The following is a 26,681-nucleotide window of genomic DNA, read 5'->3' on the forward strand; positions in this document are numbered from 1 at the left end:
TCTTGTGACTCAGTGTTAAGACGTCATAAAAATGGCAATCATCCACATCCACTCTTGTGACTCAGTGTTAAGACGTCATAGAAATGTCATTCATCTACATCCACTGTTGCGACTCAGTGTTAAGACGTCATAAAAATGTCATTCATCTTCATCCACTGGTGTCACTCAGTGTTAAGACTTCATAAAAATGTCATTCATCTTCATCCACTCTTGTGACTCAGTGTTAAGACGTCATAAAAATGTCATTCATCTTCATCAACTCTTGTGACTCAGTGTTAAGACGTCATAAAAATGGCATTCATCCACATCCACTCTTGTGACTCAGTGTTAAGACGTCATAAAAATGGCATTCATCCACAGCCACTCTTGTGACTCAGTGTTAAGACTTCATAAAAATGTCATTCATCTTCATCCACTCTTGTGACTCAGTGTTAAGACTTCATAAAAATGGCATTCATCCACATCCACTCTTGTGACTCAGTGTTAAGACGTCATAAAAATGGCATTCATCCACATCCACTCTTGTGACTCAGTGTTAAGACGTCATAAAAATGGCATTCATCCACAGCCACTCTTGTGACTCAGTGTTAAGACTTCATAAAAATGGCAATCATCCACATCCACTCTTGTGACTCAGTGTTAAGACGCCATAAAAATGGCATTCATCCACAGCCACTCTTGTGACTCAGTGTTAAGACGTCATAAAAATGTCATTCATCTTCATCCACTCTTGTGACTCAGTGTTAAGACGTCATAAAAATGACAATCATACACATCCACTCTTGTGACTCAGTGTTAAGATGTCACAAAAATGTCATTCATCGACATCCACTCTTGTGACTCAGTGTTAAGATGTCACACAAATGGCATTCAGCCACATCCACTCTTGTGACTCAGTGTTGAGACTTCATAAAAATGTCATTCATCTACATCCACTGTTGTGACTCAGTGTTAAGACGTCATAAAAATGTCATTCATCTACATCCACTTTGTGACTCAGTGTTAAGACGTGATAAAAATGTCATTCATCTACATCCACTCTTGTGACTCAGTGTTAAGACGTCATAAAAATGGCATTCATCCACAGCCACTCTTGTGACTCAGTGTTAAGACTTCATAAAAATGGCAATCATCCACATCCACTCTTGTGACTCAGTGTTAAGACGTCATAAAAATGGCAATCATCCACATCCACTCTTGTGACTCAGTGTTAAGACGTCATAGAAATGTCATTCATCTACATCCACTGTTGTGACTCAGTGTTAAGACGTCATAAAAATGGCATTCATCCACATCCATTCTTGTGACTCAGTGTTAAGACGTCATAAAAATGGCATTCATCCACAGCCACTCTTGTGACTCAGTGTTAAGACTTCATAAAAATGTCATGCATCTTCATCCACTCTTGTGACTCAGTGTTAAGACTTCATAAAAATGGCATTCATCCACATCCACTCTTGTGACTCAGTGTTAAGACGTCATAAAAATGGCAATCATCCACATCCACTCTTGTGACTCAGTGTTAAGACGTCATAAAAATGGCAATCATCCACATCCACTCTTGTGACTCAGTGTTAAGACTTCATAAAAATGGCAATCATCCACATCACCTCTTGCAGAAATATGCAGACCCACAAAATAAATCTTCAGTTTGCAGCTCCAGAAATGGACCTTTTACCAGGTACGGAATCTGTTGTTACCCTTCAGACTTCAAAAAGCATAGTCTCAGAGAATTTACGCAGGGTCCGGCTGGGAGGTGTGACGATTTTCAGAAAACTTCTACACGGTTATTTTTAGTCGAATTTCAATTTTTTTTTTTTTAAAGACTACATATATAATGCCATTTAATACACTGTAACAAAGACATTTAAAAAATGTAATTCATGTTTGAATTGGGTATAATAATGCAAGTGTGGGGTCTAGCGCAAGCGTGATGGCTGTTCGTTACTCGTTGTTAGGCGCCATTTCAGTAGCCATGGAGCTGTGGACGATTGAACATCGCGTCTTTGTTGTTGAGACGTTTATTCAAATGGGTAGTTCGGTGGTGCTTACACAGCGCAGATTTCGTACTCGCTTCAATGTTGGTCGACGTGGCACCGTTCCGTCTCGAAACACAATATTGAAGTGGGTAAAAAAACTTCAGGACAACTGGATCTGTAAGGCCGGGAGCAGCACGGGGAGGTGATCGAACCGTTAGGACCCCGGAAAACATCGAAAGGGTTCGACAGGCTGTGGAGGCCAGCCCTCGTCGGTCAGCGGTACGGCACGCTTGCGCTCTACGGATGTCAGACAGATCAGTTCGTCGAATTTTGCACTTGGACCTTCATTATCACGCGTACAAAATCATGGTGTTTCAAGAACTGCAGCAGAATGATTTCGTATGGCGGTTTGCCTTCGCAGAAAGAATGCTGGAACTGCTGAGGGATGCTGCTGTGCTGAGAAATGCTGGAACTTTTCCGCGCGTCTGCAAGAATGCTTGGACAAGAACGGCCGCCATTTAGATGATGTCATTTTTCAAACATGAATTACATTTTTAAAATGTCTTTGTTACAGTGTATTACATGGCATTATATATGTTGTCTTTAAAAAAAATAATATTGAAATTCGACTAAAAATAACTGTGTACGAGTTTTCTGAAAATCGTCACACCTCCCAGCCGGACCCAAACTATTACAAACTCATTCAGTTAGCTCTCACATTGCCAGTCGGGACGGCAACTTCGGAACGAAGCTTTTCTGCAATGAGATGGATTAGAAACTGATGGCGCTCAACCATTGAGGAGGGAAGATTTTCTTCACTCGCTCTTCTTCACATAGAAGGCGATTTAACTGTGAAGCTGATTCTCGAGGACATTGTGGACATTTACGCTAACCAAAAGGAAAGACGATTGTGTAGCGGCTACCGCTGGGTTTACACAATCGCCTTGCACCTACCAAGGACGCGGAGTGATCACCATGCCAGGCTCGTCCAGGACGCCCGTCCATGCCCGCTCTCGACTTGCCAGGCCGCGTCCGGGATGCCCGGGCATGCCCGGGCATGCCCGCCCTCGACTTTCCAGGCCGCGTCCAGGACGCCCGGCCACGCCCCCTCTCGCCTTTCCCGGGCAAACGCTCCGGGATAATGTGTATATATATTGCTGCCCGATAAACGGGCTTTTCAGAGTACCCGAGTTGTTTTGTTTCAATAAAGAAACTCGGACGAATTCCAGCTTTTTGTCGCGTCCATTCTTCCGATTACGTGGGAGCACAGCTCCTACATTGGTGACCTACCGACATGGACATGGCAGTTGCCCTCAAACTGCCTACCTTCTGGGAGGCTCACGCGGCGGTTTGGTTCGCCCAGGCGGACTCCCTGTTCGCCCTGTGAGGCATCACGGCCGACGACACCCGCTTCCACCATGTGGTAGCAGCGCTAGGCTCAGCCACCGCGGCCCGTGCCCTGAGCCTCCTCGAGAGCCCGCCAGCCGCTGACAAATACGGCGTGATTAAAAAGCTCCTCCTCGACGCTTTCGCCCTCTCATCGGTGGAACGCGCACGGCGCCTGCTCGACCTGCCCGAGCTCGGCAATACGCGCCCGTCCGAGCGAATGGACTACATGCTTTCGCTGCTCGGCGAGCACTCTCCAGCATTCCTGTTCCGGGAGCTGTTCCTCCGTCAGCTGCCTAGCCCGGTACGCCTCGCCCTGGCGAGCGCGACGATCACGGATCCCCGCGCCCTCGCCAGGGAAGCCAACAAGATCTCCGCGGCAGGCCAACGCATTGCAGCAGTGACCTGGGGCCCACCGCCGTCCGACGCAACGCCCATGGCGCCCGAGCACCCGGCACGGTCGACGACCGAACTGCCGACGCAATTGGCAGCCGCTATGCCGAGCCAACCACCTCCAGCACGACGACCGGGTCCTCCACCTGACCAAGCGTGGTGTTACTATCATGCCAGGTTCGGACAGAAGGCCCGGACATGCCGACCCCCGTGCACCTTCGGAAGGCCGGGAAACGGCCGGGCCGGCGTTCATTACCAGCCATGAGCGCCGGCCACACGGGCAACTTACTTTTCATCACGGACAAAGCGTCCGGACGGCGCTTTCTGTGCGACACCGGCGCCCAACTGAGCGTCATACCCGCCTCCGATCAGGACAGGCAGTCCGCGGTTTGCGGCTCTCCTTGGTTGCGGCCAATGGATCGGCCATCCGCACCTTCGGCCCGCGCAACGTCACCCTCTGCTTCGGTGGCCAACGCTTTAATTGGACTTTTGTAACCGCAAGCGTGCCCATGGCTCTGCTAGGCGCCGACTGCCTCTGCGCACACGGACTGCTGGTGGACGTCCAACGGCGCCGCCTCATCAACGCCGAGACCTTCAGCTCCCTGGTATGCACATTGAGCAGCTCCGCTCTGACCGAGCTGGCATGCGCCCTCCGGCAGCGAACGAGTTTGCTCGCCTGCTCACAGAGTTCCCGGCCCTCACGCGGCCGACGTTTTTGGCCGTCGCAGTACGACATGGGATCGAGCACCACATACCAACCACGGGCCCGCTGGTCTACGCCAGAGCCCGCCGCCTCGACCCAGCCAAGCTCGCCATGGCCAAAGCCGAGTTCGACGCTTTGGAACACCTCGGCATCGTGCGGCGCTCCGATAGCGCGTGGGCTTCGCCACTACACATCGTCCCAAAACCAGGGGGCGGCTGGCGCCCATGTGGCAACTACCGCCGCCTTAACGACGCTACCACCCCCGACAGGTATCCGATCCCGCACATCCAAGACTTCTCCGCCCGTCTGGCAGGACGGGTCATTTTTTCAAAAATCGATCTCATACGGGGATATCACCAGGTACCTGTCAGGGCGGCCGACGTCCCTAAAACGGCCGTCATCACGCCGTTCGGCTTGTTCGAATTCCTGCGGATGCCGTTTGGCTTCAAGAACGCGGCTCAGGCGTTCCAGCGCTTGATGGACGGCGTGCTGCGTGACCTGCCGTTCCTCTTCGTTTACCTGGACGACATCCTCGTCGCCAGCACGTCCTGGGCCGAGCACCTCCTCCACCTCCGAACACTGTTCGGGCGCCTCAGCGAGCACGGCCTCATCGTCAACCCGGCCAAATGCCACTTCGGCACAACGGCTGTTGATTTTTTGGGCCACAACATCACCAAGAACGGGGCCGTGCCGCTGCCAACCAAGGTCGAGGCCATCACCACGTTTCCGCGTCCCCGCTCCATAAAGGCCCTGCAGGAATTCCTGGGAATGGTGAATTTCTATCACCGCTTCGTGCCCCGCGCTGCTCAACTCATGCGGCCCCTCTACAGAGCCCTCCGGGGCAAGCCGGCCAAGCACGACATCGTCTGGTCCGCAGCAATGGACGCGGCCTTCAAAAGCTCAAAGCGGGCCCTTGCCGACGCAACACTGCTCGCTCACCCGGTGCTCAACGCTCCCATCGCCCTCACCACGGATGCCTCCGACTACGCGGTGGGCGCCGTGCATGAGCAATGGGTGAACGGGGTTTGGCAGCCACTCGCTTTTTTCAGCCGGCAGCTCCGGCCGAACGAGCTCAAATATAGCACGTTTGACCGTGAGCTCCTCGGTCTACACCTGGCCATTCGCCATTTCCGCCACCTCCTGGAGGGCCGACCCTTCACGGCGTTCGTCGACCACAAGCCGTTGGTTTACGCAATGGCCAAGGTCACGGAGCCATGGTCGGCCCGCCAACAGCGCCACCTCTCCGCCGTGTCGGAGTTTACCACGGACATCTGGCACGTCGCCGGCAAAGACAACGCCGTGGCCGACTGTCTTTCTCCGGCCAGCGCGAACGTGGTCCACCTCGGCGTGGACTTCGCGCTTATGGCGGCGGACCAAACCACCGACACCACGGTGCAAACCCTCCGGGCGGCGGACACGGGCCTCCACCTGGCCGACATCCCCTTCGCGGACACTGTCCTGCTCTGCGACATCTCCCAAGGCCAGCCTCGCCCCATCGTGCCCGTTAACTGGCAACGCCGCATCTTCGCCTCCCTCCACGGCCTTGCCCACCCGGGCCGGAAAGCTTCCCAGAAGCTGGTGTCGGCGCGATTCGTCTGGCATGGCCTTCGACGGGACGTCCGCGATTGGACCAGCACCTGCACAGCCTGCCAACAGGCCAAGGTCCACCGACACACCCAGGCCCCGCTGGCACCTTTCACCGTGCCCGAACGACGTTTCGACCACGTCAACGTGGACCTGGTGGGCCCCCTCCCCCCATCACGGGGGTTCACACACCTGCTCACCATGGTGGACAGGACCACCAGGTGGCCGGAGGCCGTTCCCCTCGTCTCCACCACCACCACCGACGTGGCGCAGGCTTTCATCGCCACCTGGGTCACCCGCTTTGGCGCACCGGCGGACATCTCGTCGGACCGCGGACCGCAGTTCACCTCCGACCTGTGGGGCGCGGTCGCCCGCAACCTGGGGGTCAAGCTCCACCGTACTACGGCCTACCACCCCCAAGCCAACGGGTTGTGTGAGCGATTCCACCGCTCCATGAAGGCCGCGCTCATGGCCGGCCTTCAGGACGGCGGTTGGGCCAACCGGCTGCCGTGGGTCCTTTTGGGCCTCCGCACGGCCCCCAAGGAGGACCTCCGGGCATCCACCGCCGAGCTTGTCTACGGCCAGGCGCTACGCGTCCCGGGCGAATTCGTGCCCGACGCTACCAGTCCCTGGTCCGCAGCTCACCAGCGCTCGGACCTCCAGGAGGCCGCCCGACGGTTTGCCCCCGTGCCAACGTCCCACCACGGTGACCCCCAGTCCTACGTCCCCCCAGCGCTTCGCACAGCGGAGTACGTTTTTGTGCGTCATGACGCACATCGGGGGCCACTCCGGCCGCCGTATGACGGGCCCTTCCGGGTCCTGCGACGGGACGACAAGTCGTTCGTCATCGACATCGGCGGCAGGTCGGACCGGATTGCGGTGGACCGCCTCAAGCCGGCGCACGTGGACATCGACCAACCGCCACGGTTGGCCCTTCCACCGCGGCGAGGCCGCCCCCCATCCACGGTGCCCCCCACTCGACCGCCCACCACCACACCGCACCCCCCCCCACGACCCGCCAGGGGTCGCTTCAGCCGGGTCATCAGGACCCCCCTTAAATTGACCCTGCCGGTGCATGTCGATTCTGGGGGGACGTGTGTAGCGGCTACCGCTGGGTTTACACAATCGCCTTGCACCTACCAAGGACGCGGAGCGATCACCATGCCGGGCTCGTCCAGGACGCCCGGGCAGGCCCGCTCTCAACTTGCCAGGCCTCGTCCGGGACGCCCGGGCATGCCCGCCCTCGACTTGCCAGGCCGCGTCCAGGACGCCCGGCCACGCCCCCTCTCGCCTTTCCCGGGCAAATGCTCCGGGATAATGTGTATATATATTGCTGCCCGATAAACGGGCTTTTCAGAGTACCCGAGTTGTTTTGTTTCAATAAAGAAACTTGGACGAATTCCAGCTTTTTGTCGCGTCCATTCTTCCGATTACGTGGGAGCACATTAATCCCACGTAGGAGCTGTGCTCCCACGTAATCGGAAGAATGGACGCGACAAAAAGCTGGAATTCGTCCAAGTTTCTTTATTGAAACAAAACAACTCGGGTACTCTGAAAAGCACGTACATTAGTCACTAATGCACGTACATTAGTCATTAAGTAGTTCGGTCCAAAACTTCAATTCCGTGACCATTTTCTGGCTAGTAAGGTTTGACGATTGATTTGACTTCTATTGACATTTTATAACAAAAATAGCCTCTATGTCCCTCCCAAAAATCCCGGCATTTTTCGCCAGAGGCCCGAATCCAAGATGACCGCCGGCACTATCTTGAAAAATTAAGTTTTGAACCAGAACACCTAGAATCACGTACAAAGACACTTTTTTGGGTAATTTGACCACGAGGATTCCGAATCTGACATTAGTTTGACGTTATGACATTATTTTGACCCAGAAATCCAAGATGGCCACCATCCAGTAGAGCGAAAATGCAACTTTTGTACTTAAACATGTTAAAGAAACTACCTCCATAAGGATATCTTGCAGTAAAGTAATTGATGATTGCATGACAAGTAAACTCATTACACTTCAAAATAAGCTATTTTTAATAGCTGTGACTTGAACAGTTTTCAAATGAAGTAATTAATCAATATGACCTTTAATTATATGATTAGTCCGAATCAGAGCATTCTGCTTCACTAGAATCTGAATCATCAGATTCCGATGAATCTCCCCGCCTTTGTACATCATCATCTCGCTCCTCATTCCCCTCCTGGCTCTCATCTTCCTCACTCTCTTCAGCTGGCCCTGGTGCAGGTAGATGTGTCGGGAGAGCAGGTTGCGTGTGGCGGACAGGGCGACAGCGACCACCCACCGGCTCCCAGCCATGTCTGAGTGGCGAGGGGTGGTGTTTCTTGGAGGGATGACGCACAAGATATGCCAAGTAGTTTGCTCGGAGGCAGTGTTGGCGTAGGCTGTCTGCATCTGGAGGGAGACGGATAAATGATTTGTTTTTCAGTGTCTTCCACTTTGCTGCACGGGCCTCAGCCATGGTGCTACTCTTTTCGTCGCCATAGATGACATGTCGTGTGGACTGGAAGAGCTCCTCTAGCACCTCCTCCTCAAGGTCAAGGCTATCTCCACACAGCGAGAGCTGCCGTCGAGCCACAGGGCTCTTCGCCACCCGGTCATACACCAACTTCTTACCCTTGCCATAGAAGCCTGAGTTGGCATCACAGCCTGTCATACAGTGCAGCTGCACAATACAGTCTGCCATCTCGTCATTAACCAGGCCATGACATAAGATAGTCTCCTTCTTCCTCTTGATACAGAGCTTTCCGGGCAGCTGCTGCGAGATGACTGCTGCCGCGAATTAGGCATCGGTATCAGCGGTATCAATGACAACAGGGCCACTGTAGCCTGATTCACGCAGAACTGCGTAAGCAGAAAAGAGGACAGTATCAGCCTCAGACTGGTCAAAGCTGTAGTTCTCCATTGGTTGCTGGGTTGACAAATTGGTGCAGTGGGAGCCAACAGAGTAGACAATCTCTGCATCAACACTCTCTGCAAGGTCTGTCAGGTAGGTGCATATCAGCTTTTGCATCCGCCCCTTGTTGCTGACGCTACATAGAAGTGTTTTGAATGCTTGGGCAGAAGGGAAGGGGTCATTCAATTTCATGTAGGTGTTGGGTATATGTGCCTTACCCTGTACCCGCAGGTCTCGCTCGTCATCTTTAGTAGAGTATGGTGTGTCATATGGGTCATTCACACAGAAGATACGTTCAGCATCACCATGGCGGGCAAGGATGATGGAAGACACCTTGTGGACATAGTCTGACCACTTGTATGGGGTGCCATGTTGCGTCTGTCGATCCTCTGCTGATGGAGTTGCCATCCTCCAAATCATGCCCATGTCGATGAGAGCGGTGTAGGGTTCCTGCAGATCTACAGATTGCAGAGAGAGTTTCTGGATGAGCTTACTCTTCTGTGTCTTCCTGTATGTTCCGTTGGAGTTGAATAAAGCCACACACTCCTCAACAACACGATGTTCCAGCAACTCAGTGAGGTCCACAAGATGACTGACCTCAACCAGGTTGATCACTGCCTTGAGAGCATTCTGCTCCATTTCAGCAGCTTTCGTTTTGAGTTCCTCCCTGGGCTTCTCCGTGTCTGGCATCTTGGCAAATGTCAAGCGTTTACTCAGAGGGACAGGTGCATGAAGGGAGGTATTCTTACTGAATACCCGCTCCTGCAAGAAGCTGGTCAACTTTTCCTCCCCTGCAGCATGGGCAGAATTGAAGTCCACAACGAGCTCATTAGAGGCAGGCATGGCTGACTGTAGGGTGCGGAGTGTGGGTGAGGATGGGTCGAATGGAAAGGAGTCAAACTCATGTATGCAGGCTACCAGGTCCTGCACGCACTGCTCATCTTCTCGCATTCGTTTTGGGCCACATTCAATGTGCTTCCTCTTGGCTTTTTTTCGGTTGGCCAGGGCATTATGAGCCGCCCGGATCTGGGCTACATTGTTCACATTTCTGGAGTGCACCAGCAGCTGCTTCTCATTCTTGAGGATGGAGAGCCAGCCAGACTTCATTTTGCTGCCCTTGTTCATGGTGCATTCGATCCACATGTCCCAGGCCATGTTGGAGTAGGGGTTGCCTGTGATGGACTGAGCGAAGTCAGTACGAAGGAAGGTGACCTGATCAGCAGGGAGATTTGTCAGCATTGCCCAGAAGTCAGATAGCCACCTCCCGTACCTATTGTTGTCGTACGCTACCATCCATGGCAGCATGGCGCGCAGAGAGCTGACGTACTCGTCCCAGTTACAGATATGGACTGCGTGGACATTCTGCATTAGTGCATCTGTCATGGACAGGAAGTCCCTCCAGTAGTCTGCCATGTCACTGGCCTCCACATGGATGAATAAGTTAGTGATAAGGCTGTCCAGGTCAGCATCCTCCTCCAGTGCTGCATGAGCAGCAGCACGGGATTCTTGGGAAAGACTAGTATCTCTCAGAAACTCGAGGTTCTCCTTCGTCTCATCAGCCAGGCAGGGCACGAGCCTCTCCTGCACCAGCTGACTCATGAGCGCCTCATACATAAGCCTCAAGCAACGCAGCCCCCTTTTGTAATGCTTGCCTTTCAGCGCACGATCAACGGAGCCCTTGGCAATAACTCCTGCTGCCACGAGTACATCTCCTAACTCACTCCAGTTATAGCGCTTGTATATAGCACTCATCATCACACACTGTGTATGGAAGGGACCTAGAAAGGGCACAATGTCATGGTATTTCTTTAGGTTCTCGGCCTTGAGCAGGGTAATGAGGACGTACACGGGATGATCTCCCACTAAGAAGGCGAAAGGCATGTCAATCTGAAAGAGCATAAAACTCTGAAAGAGTCAATAAGCTCCTTGCTGCGAGTCATCCCATGAAGGGTGACGGTGGCATTGATGGCGGTAGTGGTGGGTCGCTTTGTAATGTACTGCGTGATGAGAGAGGTGAGAGAGAGTGTGCTGGGAGACAGATCTACCTCCTTCTTCCCCTGCAAAGCAGATAGCAGCTGCACCATGAGAGGCGAGAGCTCTTCCTCCTCTTCTAGCTCCTCGACTCTTGGCGGCCATGGGATGGGTTTGATTGACTTGACATCATCCTTGAGCCGCTTAGCCACATTGTGCACCAGTTGTTCACTGCCAACACCGATGGCGGAGAGTGCTGCTTCAACATATGAACCACCCCCAGACGTGTCATAGACTAGGTCGCTCTGGTTTCTCTGAGGGCGGGAGTGGAAGCCGATCTTGCCCTCAAACTCCCGGGTCAGGATATCTTTGATAAAGGATGACTTGATGCTGGATGTTGAGAAGCCATACCGAGATATGATAGAGCTGTAGTCTTTGAGGAGGCTCTGTAGTGACCTTAGCTCACGTTCCTCAAAGATAACTGTTCTGATGTGGTCAAAGAAGATAGTCTGAGCCTCACGGAGATTGACATTGTGCATGCGTGGGAGTTTGTCATCTTCACTCATTTTCTGGTAACTACGCACATATTTCAACCAGCATTTGTTGTGATATCTGATCTCAATCGCATATGGGTCATCAGCTGCATAATCGATCACACAGTTGATTCTGTCTCGCATGCTCTGATCTTCGAGGACCACCGTGTGACTCTTGAACGTTGCCCATGCATTATCATACGAAATCAGGGACAGCTTTGATTCTGGGTGCTTTGCCGACTCCGGTTTACAGCACCAGACACATTTTGTTTTTTCATGTATCAGCCCTTCTACACTTGATCGCAGCCGCTTGGCAGGTGGAGAAGCAGCCGGGGGGAAAGCCTCAGACATGGACGAAGACTGAGATTGGCATTCCTTGACTTCTCGTTTTTTCTGTCTTGTCTTGGCCTGCTCCAGTTTATTAGCATTCCATAAGGTCAGCCTACATGATTTATGGACACATTGTCTGCCGGGACTATTATCCCAATTGACTGTTGCATAAACGTCTCCGAACTTGTCAAGACCGCTCCATAACAGGGCTTTTCTCTTGAGATTTTCCCAACTCTCAACGGAGGTAACGACATCAGTGGCTTCATTGTAAAGCCCGCCACACTGGAGGACACACGGAACGGTGGACATTCTCTTGACAGCTATCTTCTGAATACTGCGCTTCTCAGTGCCGTCTCATTCGCTCGTATACTCCCTGGAAAGACAGAAATAAGTATATGACATTACACACACAGACAAATAAAAAACAAGAAAATAGCAATTCACTAATCAGGACCTCAATTCCGTGGCCAGTATAGATTTAGCAAAAATAATGTGTTAAAATCATGATCATATGTTCTCCCATTTAAAAGTTGCATTTTCGCTCTACTGGATGGTGGCCATCTTGGATTTCTGGGTCAAAATAATGTCATAACGTCAAACTAATGTCAGATTCGGAATCCTCGTGGTCAAATTACCCAAAAAAGTGTCTTTGTACGTGATTCTAGGTGTTCTGGTTCAAAACTTAATTTTTCAAGATAGTGCCGGCGGGCATCTTGGATTCGGGCCTCTGGCGAAAAATGCCGGGATTTTTGGGAGGGACATAGAGGCTATTTTTGTTATAAAATGTCAATAGAAGTCAAATCAATCGTCAAACCTTACTAGCCAGAAAATGGTCACGGAATTGAAGTTTTGGACCTAACTAAAGGTAAGAACTGTCTTTATAATACTAGTGGGCCCGTTGGTCCATTGGACCAAATTTCCATTGGACTTTTCTGCCTTGTAGCGTATCTGCCTGCCAGACCTGGGGGTCTTTTGGGTTCTCTGGGTCTTTTGTGTCGTCGGGGAGTTTTGGATCTTCAGGATATTGTGGGTCCTTGGTGACTTTTGGGTCATCTGTGTCTTTTAGGTCATCAGGGACTTTTGGGCCATCTGGGTCTTTTTAGGTCATTGGGGACCTTTGGGTCCTTGGGGACTTTTGGGTGTTTTGGGTTCTCCAGAACGTTTGGGTCTTTTGGGTCCTTGGGGACCTTTGGGTCATCTGGGTCTTTAGGGGTCTTTGGGGTCTTTAACGATATTAGAGGTCTTAAAGGGTCTTCAAAGGTCGAAGGGGTCTCAGTAGTCTAAAGAGTTAAAAAGTACATTTCAATATTATGTAATTCATTAATAGACGTACGTAATTAATAGACACAAAAAGTATGGCATTCACACGCACGCACGCACGCACGCACGCACACACACACACACACACACACACACACACACACACACACACACACACACACACACACACAGACCCACACACACACAAACACACACACACACACACACACACACACACACACACACACACACACACACACACACACACACACACACACCTCATCCATTTATAGTGGAATACTGGACAATGTTTATGTATGTGTAACACCGGGGTGACATGATTCACAAAGTGCTTGATTTTTTTTATTTATTCAATAATTTGTTGTTGTGCTAATATTGGTGGTAGATGGTAAACAAGTCAAATAATTGGGGTAAAAACAAAAAATGGGCGATTAAATAAATAAATTAACATAAACTGTATTTGTGATTTCACGTACACTGTAACTACACTAACAAACGGTAATTTTGGATGTCAGACCGAGCTACCCATTATTAATACTAGCGTGACTCTGCGCGCCTCACCACACGTAGTTTCAGAGGGATAGGCATCTTTGACCATTTTGGTGTCTTTTGGGTCTTCAGGGTCTTTTGGATCCTCTGGGCCTTTAAGGGTCTTTTGGGTCTTTGGGATGTTTTTGGTCTTTGGGGTTTTTGGGGTCTTTTGGGCCTTTGGGGGTGTTTTGGGTCTTGGGGTCTTCAGGTTTTTTGGGGGGTCTTCAGGAGCTTTTGGGTCTAAAGGGTCTTTTGGTTCCTCTGAGTCTTTAAGAATCTTTTGGGTCTTCGGGGTGTTTTTGGACTTCAGGTTGTTTTGGGTCTTCAGGTTGTTTTGGGTCTTTGGGTTGTATTGGGTCTTCAGGTTGTTTTGGGTCTTTGGGGCCATTTGGGTCTTCAGGGTCTTTTGGGTCTTCATGAGCTTTTGGGTCCTAAGGGTCTTTTGGTTCCTCTGAGTCTTTAAGAATCTTTTGGGTCTTCAGGGTGTTTTGGGTCTTCGGGTTGTTTTGGGTCTGTGGTGCCATTTGGGTTTTCGGGGTATTTTGGATCCTCTGGGCCTTTAAGGGCCTTTGTGGTCTTCAGAGTGTTTTGGGTCTTCGGGGTGTTTTGGGTCTTCAGGGTGTTTTGGGTCTTCGGGGTCTTTTGGGTCTTCGGGGTGTTTTGGGTCTTCGGGGTGTTTTGGGTCTTTTGGGTCTTCGGGGAGTTTTAGGTCTTCGGGGTCTTTTGGGTCTTCGGGGTCTTTTTGGTCTTCGGGTTGTTGGGGTACATCACGACCACCCGATCCCTGAAAATGCACTAAAAATAAGAGTGGATGCTGATTGATAATTAATTAATTATTAGAACCACTTGATTATATAGATAACCAGTTTTTCTAGTACGAGTGCTGCAAATAAGTGATTGAACCTTATCATTGGAGCCATAATTGTGCTATAAATGGGGTATCACGGACGGTTCCAGCACAATCGAATCGGATCTTTCATCCCAGGTTAAAACATCGCCAGAGGAATCAATAAAAGCAAATCATCAAACACTTTGAAGACTCGTCTGGAGGCGGAGACAGAGGCGAAAGGGAGGAGTTATAGCGTTGAGAGGGATGGGCTTTGCAAGGCACGTGACATCGTTACGAGCTATGATTGGTTATTCTGTTGTGTGACGGTGGCTCCGCCATTGTCCTTCGTAAAAGTTCCTTCTGTTTTAGGATTTACTTGTCGGTGGCGGTGAGGCGCGGTTTCTTTTAAATAAATTACCGTTATCGATACAACCAGGATTTTGCATTTGTTACTTGAGGGGTGTTGCGTTGAGGGGATTTTACTCTCATCTCTCTTGTGCTGAATTAGCGTTTTCTCTGTAGTGGTTTTAGAACTTTTTTTTGCACTTCCGGGCTTGTGCTCGTTCCGTGAGGGAGTGGGAGAGGGAGAGGCCGAGCTGAGGGGATTGGCGGCCCTACATCGATATGCCTGTACACAAGCAAGGTAAAGCTCCAGAGCCCTCCTCCACCTTCCCCTCCGTACCTGTCGAGGTAAACTTTCACCGCTGTGTACCCTCCCCTCCCTTCCACTCCCTCGCTTACATTCTGCGCCTCACCTTCCTTTACACCTACTTGAGGTGGAACATGGAGTTTGTGTGTATCGTGGGATACATTGTCCCCCCCCTCTGTGTTGGGATGAATCCTTGTACAATTTTTGGAACTCGCGGGGATGAAGTCTCGGTGTCTTCACCACCTCCTCCCTCCTTTTCCCTCAGCCCTCCTCCCTCACCCCTCTTTCCTCACCCCTCTTTCCTCACCCCTCTTTCCTCACCCCTCTTTCCTCACCCCTCTTTCCTCACCCCTCTTTCCTCACCCCTCTTTCCTCACCCCTCTTTCCTCACCCCTCTTTCCTCACCCCTCTTGCCCCACCCCTCTTGCCTCACCCCTCTTGCCTCACTCCTCACTCAGTCCTCCTTCCTCACTCCTCCCCCCTCCTCCTTCACCCTGGGTGCCTCTCAGCTTGCGATAACACTCCGGTCTAATATTTGTTGTTTTTTTTTGTTTTTTTTTTGGGATGAATCGAGGCTCGTGAAAGAGCTAACATTTATTTCACAAACAAATCAACCAGACAAACAAAATATACAAAAAGAGGGAGCGGAAGACAAGATGGGGAGAGAAGGGGAAGCACACAACCACAACATTTGCGAGCAGGGAGAAGTGTGGGAGGGAGAGGGCTTGGGGGCAGGAGGCGTGGGAAGTGGGTGGGGGGGAGAGGGGGAGAGAGGTATATTGTGAAGCCTTTGATGTGTCTGTGTTATTCATTCCCAAGTACACATGGAATGAAAGGTTCTTCCTCCATGTGATGTGGTTAGTGATCAAGTCTGATAATGTAGTTAGTTAAACAGTAAACCATTGTTGTATAGCGTGTTGATTGTTTATAAGTAACCAAGCTAATAATGTTAAGGTTTATTTTTTTTAATAGACGAGTACTGGGTTGGTGTGTTGTTGGGTGGACGAGTACTGGGTTGGTGTGTTGTTCGGTGGATGAGTACTGGGTTGGTGTGTTGTTGGGTGGACGAGAACTGGGTTGGTGTGTGGGTGGGTAGACGAATACTGGGTTGGTGTGTCAGTGGGTAGACGAATACTGGGTTGGTTTGTCAGTGGTTAGACGCATACTGGGTTAGTGTGTCAGTGGGTAGACGAATACTGGGTTGGTGTGTCGGTGGGTAGACGAATACTGGGTTGGTGTGTCGGTGGGTACATGAGAACTGGGTTGGTGTGTCGGTGGGTAGACGAGTACTGGGTTGGTGTGTCGGTGGGTAGACGAATACTGGGTTGGTGTGTCGGTGGGTACATGAGAACTGGGTTGGTGTGTATGTGGGTAGACAAGTAATGTGGTGGGTAGACGAGTACTGGGTTGGTGTCGGTGGGTAGACGAGTCCTGGGTTGATATGTAGGTGGGTAAACGTGTTGGTGGGTCCAGGAGTTGGTGGGTTGACGAATACTGGGTTGGTGTGTCGTTGGGTGGACGAGTACTGGGTTGGTGTGTCGTTGGGTGGACGAGTACTGGATTGGTGTGTCGGTGGGTAGACGAGTACTGGATTGGTGTGTCGGTGGGTAGACGAGTACTGGGTTGGTGTGTCGGTGGGTAGACGAGTACTGGGTTGGTGTGTCGGTGGGTAGACGAGTACTGGGTTGGTGTGTCGGTGGGTAGACGAGTACTGGGTTGGTGTGTCGGTGGGTAGACGAGTACTGGGTTGGTATGTCGGTGGGTAGACGAGTACTGGGTTGGTGTGTATGTGGGTAGACAAGTAATGTGTTGGTGCGTGTGGTGGGTTGACGAATACTGGGTTTGTTTGTCGGAGGGTAGACAAATTGGTGGGTAGACGAGTAGTGTGTTGGTGGATAGACGAGTTGGTGGGGAGACGCGTAGTTGAGTTGGTGTATCGATGGTTAGTTGAGTTGGTGGGTATACGATTTGGTGGGTAGACGAGTAGACAATTGGGTGGGTAGACAAGTTGGTGGGTAGACAAATGATTTTACCCTGGGTTTCCGGTTATCTGTCTAAGTTGTAGATATTTAATTTCTGTGCTGATTTATTTTAATCTCCACCTGGGTATGTATGAAGTCATCATGCCAATCCTCTCATATGTTTTGATTTCTCTTTCGGTTTGCAGAACCATTCCTACTCACTACTGTTTCCATTCATTGGGCTTGAAAGGCTTGCACTCAGACATCTTTATTTGTCTAAAAGCGACGTCTTATTAATGATTGATTTGAAACTCCATTATTTATTTGGGGAATGATTGGAGGCTTGTGCTCGGCCCAATCTGTTTGCCAAGTTTGGATTACACATTTTCTGTGTGCAATACTGCATCGATTTAGACAACCTCTAGTTTCGTGAATGGTATTGTATACATTCTCCTGATCAACATTGTCCATATTTTGTTCATAAACTACCTCTGTAATGCAATTAACTTCATCCTTTGCCTCCATCGGGTACTCACAACTACCTCCCTCTGCTCCTATCATTCACAAGACCGTTTAATGAAAGACAGTTTTGCTTTGACCATCAGGATTTATTAATTCTTCATTACTTGAGTCAAACTCCCAGCTTTGTTACTTTTATAAAATACAGATTGAGGGTCATTTTACAGTTTACGCCATGCTCGCCAAAGATCAAGTCTTAAGAGAAGAACAGGATTATAATGCATCACCTTGTAGGAGTTTAGTTTGGTGTTACCTGATGTCGTACAAAGCCTGGTGTTTGCTTAACAGCTTAAGATCTTAGGGTCTTGAGTTTGAGCCCCTGTCATTCTGTTGAAATAACACCAGCTGGGTTGACTCAGCCTGTCATCATTCTGAGGTCGCTGAAATGTGTACCAGCTTACTGGTAACGGGGCACTGCATCACCGGCACAGCTGCACTTCCAGAAAATTATGCAACCAGCATCCACAAGCTGCATACGAATGAACAACCTGTCATACATTATATTTAATGTGTAATGGAGCAGATGCATGTGGAAAATAGCCCCACCTCTGATGGTAGCTGGTGTTACAAGTATATCACTTTATCTTCACAATATAATGGAACCTTTTAAAAATTATGATTATGGTGGATGAAATGTTCTGATCAATGCAAATTCTCAGAAATTATGGAGTACATTTCCAAGAATGTGTTGCAGCACGTTGCTCACTGAAGGTGGTTCTAGAAAGGTACTCGTGCCTGCTAGTATCTACAGTCAAGCTTCGCTGACTGCGGTTTCATAATTAGCCACTGGATTAATTCGCGACAAAACCTCGAACTGGAACGTGTGTGTGTGTGTGTGTGTGTGTGTGTGTGTGTGTGTGTGTGTGTGTGTGTGTGTGTGTGTGTGTGTGTGTGTGTGTGTGTGTGCGTGCGTGCGTGCGTGCGTGCGTGCGTGCGTGCGTGCGTGCGCATTGTTGTCGTCTCCATAATTTGAGTTTTAGAAGGTGGAAGGGAGTTCTCCAAGGAATCGAAGTATCCACCCCCACTTCAGTGAAGGATTGGGATTCATGGAGTAAAGTTGTTGTAATGAAATTGTATTTAAGTTGAACCCAGGTGTTATGCTCTCTCCAACCACTGAGGCGTCTATAAGAACTCGGTCCAGTCATCGCTCCGGATCACTCCTGTGGCATTTAATCTGTGACAGCGTAGACTCGAATGGTGCATATATTTAGATGATCCAGGCTTGCTTGTACCGATTGATAATTGCTGGACTTCTCCTTGATTATATAATCCTGATATATTGCATGATCGTATTTTTACAGGATGTTGCCAGAGATCGAATTTTCATTAAAACTATTATTGGGACAATGTTGTGGATTTGACTTTCACTACAATTAATGAAAATTCGATCTGCGTAGTGCGTATCATCAAATCCCCATCTCCAAGGCCGATCGCATCTATACAGCGTTTGAATCGGGTCAGAGGTTATACCAGTTCACCCGGCTACCCTTCGGGGTCACGAACGGGGTCCCTTGTTTTCAGAGGGCTATGGACGACCTCATCGCTGAGGAGAACTTGGCCGATGTCTTTGTATATCTGGATAATCTCATGGTTTGCGGGTATGACCAGGAACATCATGATGCTAAACTGAAGCGCTTCCTCGAGGTCGCGCAGAGGTATCGCTCAACTATGAATGAGGCTAAATGTCGTTACTCTGCTCGCACAATAGATCTTCTGTGGTACACCGTGACCCACGGCTCTGTTGCTCGGGATAAGGAGCGTCTGCGACCCTTGCTCGACATGGCCCCGCCCTGCGATCGTGCTTCATTGAAGCGTGCTCTCGGGCTATTCACTCATTATTCTAAGTGGGTACAAAATTTCTCCATGAAACTCCGCCCACTTGTGGACTGCGAAACGTTCCCCATGAGCCTTGCCGCCAAGGCCGCTTTCCATGGCCTTAAGTCCGACATCGCTGGCGCCGCTGTGGCGACGATTGACGAAAGTAAATCTTTTGTTTTGGAAAGTGATGCGTTGGATCATGCGATAGCTGCAACTCTCTCCCAAGGGGGGGTGCCCTGTGGCCTTCTTTTCGTGAACTCTCTCCTCCGCTGAGCGGAGACATTCGTCTGTCGAAAAGGAGGCGTATGCCATCGTCGAGTCGATTCGGCGTTGGCGTCCCTATTTGCTCGGACGATGCTTCCAAATTATCACGGACCAACAGAGCGTTGCGTTTATGTACGACACCCAGCATGCTCAATGCATTAAGAATGAGAAAATTACTCGTTGGCGGATCGATCTCGCCGATTTCTGCTACACAATCGAATATCGCCCTGGGAGGGATAACTTGGTTGCCGACGCCTTATCGCGGCCGGCGACGTGTGCGAGTCTCATATCTTTTGAGGATCTGCGCGCTTTGCACGACACCTTGTGCCATCCTGGGGTGACGCGTTTTGCTCATTTTGTGCGTAGTTGTAACTTGCCCTACTCGGTTGAAGATATTCGTCAGATCTGTCGCACTTGTTCTGTATGTGCTGAACTCAAACCGCGTTTTTACAAACCTCCTATGGGAACGCTGGTCCGAGCAACTGGGCCCTGGGAGAGACTGGCGATGGATTTCAAAGGGCCACTGCCGGCGTCACCGGCATCGAGTAACTCTCGTTATCTGCTCACAATCGTTGATGAGTTCTCGAGATTCCCTTTTGCTTTCCCGTGCGTAGATATGACAGTCGCCACAGTTATCTGGTGCCTGCAGAACTTGTTTTCTATGTTTGGGAATCCGGCCTACGTGCATACCGATCGAGGTGCGGTGTTCCTGTCCCAGGAGGTGAGGAACTTCTTACTCCAACATAATGTCGCTTCCAGCTATACCACTCCGTATAGACCGCAGGCGAATGGACAGGTCGAACGCTTCAATGGTATTATATGGAGAGCCGTTACGCTGAGCCTTAAGTCCCTCGGCCGAGGCCTAGACAAGTGGGCTTGGTCGCTACCTGTGGCACTGAACTCGATCAGGACTTTACTGTGTACGGCTACCAATCAAACTCCCCATGAACGGATGTTTCATCACCCGAGGAGTTCGGGTAGTACCCGATCTTTACCTAGTTGGCTTGCAGAGCCGGGACCGGCTTACCTCAAACGTGTGGTTCGCATGAGTAAGTATGATCCACTAGTGGATAAGGTGCAAATACTCCAAGCTAATCCCGAGCATGCTCGTGTGCTGATGTCTGATGGACGCGAGTCAACTGTCTCCGTACGCCACCTGGCCCCTTGCGGGGACATCGACGAACCAATTTACGAGTCCATGGACTCTCCCGTTGCTCCGCCTGTGGAGTATCTGCCGGCCATCTCGCCACTAAAGGCACCCCAACCTGTAGGCTTTGTGGTGCCACCTTCGTCACCTGACTGAGGCGGCTATTCCGACGCAGGGGACTCCGGTCTTGGGGTTGTAGCACCCGGTAGTTTCTGGACCCGTGCCGGAAGGGAAATTCGTCGCCCCAATCGCTACGGATGGACCGACTGACATGGACGGACAATCGCTGCCCCTACTATTATGCTGCTGCGTGCTTGATTCCTGCCTTAGCGGAAGTGTAGTTTTAACGGCGGGGAGAATGTAATGAAATTGTATTTAAGTTGAACCCAGGTGTTATGCTCTCTCCAACCACTGAGAGGCGTCTACAGATCACAAAGTCAGCCTTCTTTCACCTGAAAAACATTGCCCGTCTCCGCTCATCCCTCTCCTCCACGGCTGCAGAAACCCTCATCCACGCCTTCATCACCTCCCGTCTGGACTACTGCAATAGCCTCCTCTATGGTTCACCCTCAAAAATCACCAATAAACTCCAATACATTCAGAACTCCGCTGCCCGTCTACTCACCCATTCCCGGACCCGTGACCACATCACCCCCGTCCTTTACAAGCTTCACTGGCTCCCCATCCCCCAGAGAATCCAGTACAAAATCCTCCTCTTGACATACAAAGCCCTCCATAACCTGGCCCCATCCTACCTGGCTGACCTCCTCTCCAGACACACTCCCACCCGCAACCTCCGCTCTGCTGGTACCAACCTCCTGACCCCCTCCATCCGGACCAAATTCAGATCCTGGGGGGATAGGGCCTTCTCCATCGCTGCTCCCACCCTCTGGAACTCACTACCTCACACCATCAGAGACTCCTCCTCACTCACCACATTCAAAACATCACTAAAGACCCACCTGTTCAACACTGCATTCAACATTCAACCCACAGCATTTAACCCCTGACTATCTCTTCTCCTTCTCCCTCCTTTTGCTTTAAATATTTCCCTATTGATTCTTGTCTTTTTGCAATTGTTGTTTTCATGTATTGTTATGCATTATGTTTTCCACTCTGTCAAAGCGCCTTTGGGCTTCTGGAAAAGCGCTATACAAAATAAATGAATTATTATTATTATTATTATTATTATTATTATTATTATAAGAACTCGGTCCAGTCATCGCTCCGGATCACTCCTGTGGCATTTAATCTGTGACAGCGTAGACTCGAATGGTGCGTATATTTAGATGATCCAGGCTTGCTTGTACTGATTCATTAATTGCTGGACTTCTCCTTGATTATATAATTCTGATATATTGCATGATCGTATTTTTACAGGATGTTGCCAGAGATCGAATTTTCATTAAACCTATTATTGGGACAATGTTGTGGATTTGACTTTCACTACAGTTGTGTTCTCAGTTTTGTTCCAAGGGTTCTTTTCAGGATCGTCACTGAGCCCCGTACAGCATCCAACTGTAGTTTGGTTATGGTAATATTCCCAGGGATGTTTTTTAGGATCTTTGTGAGGTTCTTCGTTATATAAACGTCTTTAAAAGGTCTCGGTGGGTGGGGGGGGGGGGGGGGGGTGTAAACATCGAAAGAGTATGTTCCAACAGTCGTTGCAGGTCTAATTGATCTACAGGGACATGGTGTGTGAAGGTCTTCTTCAGTAGTTAGTTTGAGAGGTCTAAAGGGAGTAAAAGTCTAAATTGTCGAAAAGGTCTAAAATTGACGATTTGTGACCTTGACCTGTTGACCTCGACCAATGAGCTTCTTGCTTGTGGTTCCTCTTACCAGTTGGTTACGTTCCGTGCAGATTGCAGTAAAAATGCGACTTGCAAGTGACAGACACAGGCAGACACACACAGATGGGCAGACACAGGCAGACACACACAGATGGGCAGACACAGGTAGACATAATAACAGAGACAGACGGACAGAATGACAGAACACAGACGGACACAGAATGACAGAACACAGACGGACACAGAATGACAGAACACAGACGGACACAGAATGACAGAACACAGACGGACACAGAATGACAGAACACAGACGGACACAGAATGACAGAACACAGACGGACACAGAATGACAGAACACAGACGGACACAGAATGACAGAACACAGACGGACACAGAATGACAGAACACAGACGGACACAGAATGACAGAACACAGACGGACACAGAATGACAGAACACAGACGGACACAGAATGACAGAACACAGACGGACACAGAATGACAGAACACAGACGGACACAGAATGACAGAACACAGACGGACACAGAATGACAGAACACAGACGGACACAGAATGACAGAACACAGACGGACACAGAATGACAGAACACAGACGGACACAGAATGACAGAACACAGACGGACACAGAATGACAGAACACAGACGGACACAGAATGACAGAACACAGACGGACACAGAATGACTGTGAGCAAGTAATAAACAGACACAGAATGACTGTGAGCAAGTAATAAACAGACACAGAATGACTGTGAGCAAGTAATAAACAGACACAGAATGACTGTGAGCAAGTAATAAACAGACACAGAATGACTGTGAGCAAGTAATAAACAGACACAGAATGACTGTGAGCAAGTAATAAACAGACACAGAATGACTGAGCAAGTAATAAACAGACACAGAATGACTGTGAGCAAGTAATAAACAGACACAGAATGACTGTGAGCAAGTAATAAACAGACACAGAATGACTGTGAGCAAGTAATAAACCGACAAACCTGGGTGAATACTCAAGTCTGTTAAAACTCACTGAGGCTGATGTGAGTAAAACCTTTAAACGAGTTCAGGCTTGTAAAGCCACTGGGCCAATAGTGTCCCGTCTTGTGCCCTAAAGTTCTGCTCTGATCAGCTGGCTGCAGTGTTTACTGACATTTTTAACATCTCGCTTTTTTGACCCTTGAACCTACATGTTTCAAGAAATCTGTTATTATTCCTGTGCCTAAAAAAAAAAAATAATCTAAGGTGTCATGCTTAAACGATTACCACCCAGTGGCGCTCACCTCTGTATTTACAAAGTGTGCAAAAAGATTGCTTGTGTCCTTTATATACTGTAGCATCCGTGTCCCTTGATCCACTAGTTTCCTTACAAACCAAATAGATCTGTGGATGATGCGATATCTCTGGCCTTGCATACTGTCTTGGAACACGTGTCGGAATGCTATTTGTTGAATATAGCTCTGCATTCAACACCATTGTTCCAGTCTTCTAAACTTGTCATGAAACTACAGGCCTTGGGTCTTTGTAACTCTTTATGTAACTGGGTCCTTGAATTTTTTTTTTTTTTTTTTTTTTTTTTTTTTTAACCGGCAGGTCACAGGTTGTGAAGGTTGGTAATGCTATTTCATCTGCACTTATTCTTAACATTGGTGCCCCACAAGGTTGTGTATTCGGCCCATTACTTTATTTTCTGTACACTTGTGACTATATTTGAACAGCCACTGAATTAGACTATGCTGTTGTCTTGTGTTACACATGTAATTGTGTCATATGTAAATTGTCGAATTGAAATTGTAATTTATTTATATGTTTAATTTAAAATGTAAAAAATTGATTTAATATAAAAAAAATAAAAAAAATAAAATTTAATATGATGTAATTAAATTTAATTTAGATTGTAATTTAGAAATAATAAGCTGTTAACTATTGCTGTATAGATGTATGGATAAAGCGAGATGGTTGGTTGTGAATAAGAATTTCATTGTTTATAAACCCTGGTTTTTAAACACATGACAATAAAGCAACTTGACTTGAATACATAATCTCAATCCTGCTTTGTTGGCCGAGATAATGAAAGCACTCTCTGTGGTTTCTTTATTTTTAATGACTTGGGAGTTTGTCAACAGGATTGTCTGGTTTTGTGTTCCCTTTCATGCGCAAAGCTGGCGATACCAGTAGTGTAATAATGTTGCTTCTGGGACACCTCCGTTTAACATGGGAAATCCCTATCTAATGTCATTTACCCCCTTGTCTTTTTCAAAAATCATAAACACCTCTATTTCTCCCACCCTCATCTTTATGAACCTTTTGTCTGTAGTACCTATCCTTAATGTTGTTCATTAGACCACTCAAACACTACAAATATTTGTTTTCTCTTATAGACCTATCATCCTTCTTCTACATATCATCTGGCAGATTAATCTTTGACCCATTCACTTCCATATTAATTCTTTCCCTCCCTCATTGCCCCTAAAGACCTCTATTTCTCTCACCCTGTTCTTTACGAACCTTCTAACCTTTTGACATGTTATCCTTATTCATTAGACCACTTAAACACCTGTGATCCTTCTGACCTTATGAACCTTTTAACCTTTTACTCTTAATATCATCTGGTGAATATAACCCACTCAAACAACGACCCTACAAATATTTGTTTATGCGTGGGAAATAATTTAATTCTCCTACAACTCTCTTCACCATCTAATATATTAACAAAAAATATGTTTGAGTTTGGTTCTTTATTAAGATATTTTAACTGAGCTAAGATAAAATGGTAAACCTCCCTCAATGTTCTTGTTTGAGCGCCTCCAGTGCCACATACCATTTTTTGGTAAGCTCCGCCCACTTTTTGGTAAACCACGCCCATTTTTTACTAAGCCCCGCCCACTTTTTGTTAAGCCACGCCCACTTTTTACTAAGCCCCGCCCACTTTTGCTAAGCTCCTCCCACTTTTGCTAAGTCCCACCCACTTTATAAACTCTTCAGCATTGTATCATTTCCAGGTAATACATTACATCATTTTCAGGGAATTTCCATCACATCATTTCCAGTTAAGACACGCCCAGGGAATTTCCACAGGAAGACACACCCAGTCCTTATAAAAGGCACCGACCACACAGGCTTTTTCAAACACGCTTTCTGCTTCACTTGAGAATGGACTACTATGCCGAAATGGAATGGGATAACTTTGCTATTCCATGGAGTCCTACTACCTGTGTAGAACTCAACCTTCAGATTGATGAACTGGACTCGAACCTCTTATCAATGGAGGTAAGTTTGTTTATTTATTTATTTATTTATTTAATTTTTTTTTTTTTTAAGATGAGACTCGTGTAAGAGTTAACAAAGTTTATTTTAATATTCATAGAGCTTGATTTATACAAATAAAAAATATTGTATTAAATTAATACATTGTTATTTTCTTTCACAGGAAATTGTATCTGAGATACGAAATGAAAATTCTGCTTTTAACACAACTTGGGATGAAGTTATTTTTTTGTTTGAAGACATTTTGAACAACCAAGACCCCCAGAACGAGTTCTACCTTGATGACCCAGCCAAAGAGTTATACCTTGGAGATCCACAAAATCCTGAAAAAGAGTTTTACCATGATGATACTTGTTGTGAGTTATCAAAACAAAACCCACTGAACAAGTTCTACCTTGATGAGCCAGAATACAAGTCATACATTGGAGACCCACAAATTTCTGAAAATTGGGAAAGGAGAGTTCTCCCTGATGGTCCGCAGTTATACTATGTGAGACACATCATAGAAACCCTAAAAAATTGGGCAAGGAGAGTTCTCCCTGATGGTCCGCAGTTATACTATGTGAGACACATCATAGAAACCCTAAAAAATTGGGCAAGGAGAGTTCTCCCTGATGGTCCGCAGTTATACTATGTGAGACACATCATAGAAACCCTAAAAAATTGGGCAAGGAGAGTTCTCCCTGATGGTCCGCAGTTATACTATGTGAGACACATCATAGAAACCCTAAAAAATTGTGAAATGGGAATTCTCCCTGATGGTCCGCAGTTATACTATGTGAGACACATCATAGAAACCCTAAAAAATTG

The 26,681-nt window shown here is 48.4% G+C and overlaps 1 protein-coding gene across 1 annotated transcript in view; it reads left to right on the forward strand.

The window, feature by feature from the left end:
* Positions 1–14,754: 14,754 nt before the first annotated feature.
* DLG1 (discs large MAGUK scaffold protein 1) overlaps positions 14,755–26,681 on the forward strand; it is a gene marked incomplete in the record, with an annotated part of 214,084 nt that continues 202,157 nt past the window's right edge. The window contains 2 exon segments of the mRNA XM_078767605.1: positions 14,755–14,832; positions 14,967–15,087. Of these exon segments, the coding sequence (XP_078623731.1) occupies positions 15,069–15,087 (19 nt within the window).

The sequence above is a fragment of the Myxine glutinosa genome, chromosome 13, assembly GCF_964187855.1.
Source record: "Myxine glutinosa chromosome 13, kmMyxGlut1.1, whole genome shotgun sequence".
In the NCBI taxonomy this organism is placed as follows: domain Eukaryota; kingdom Metazoa; phylum Chordata; class Myxini; order Myxiniformes; family Myxinidae; genus Myxine; species Myxine glutinosa.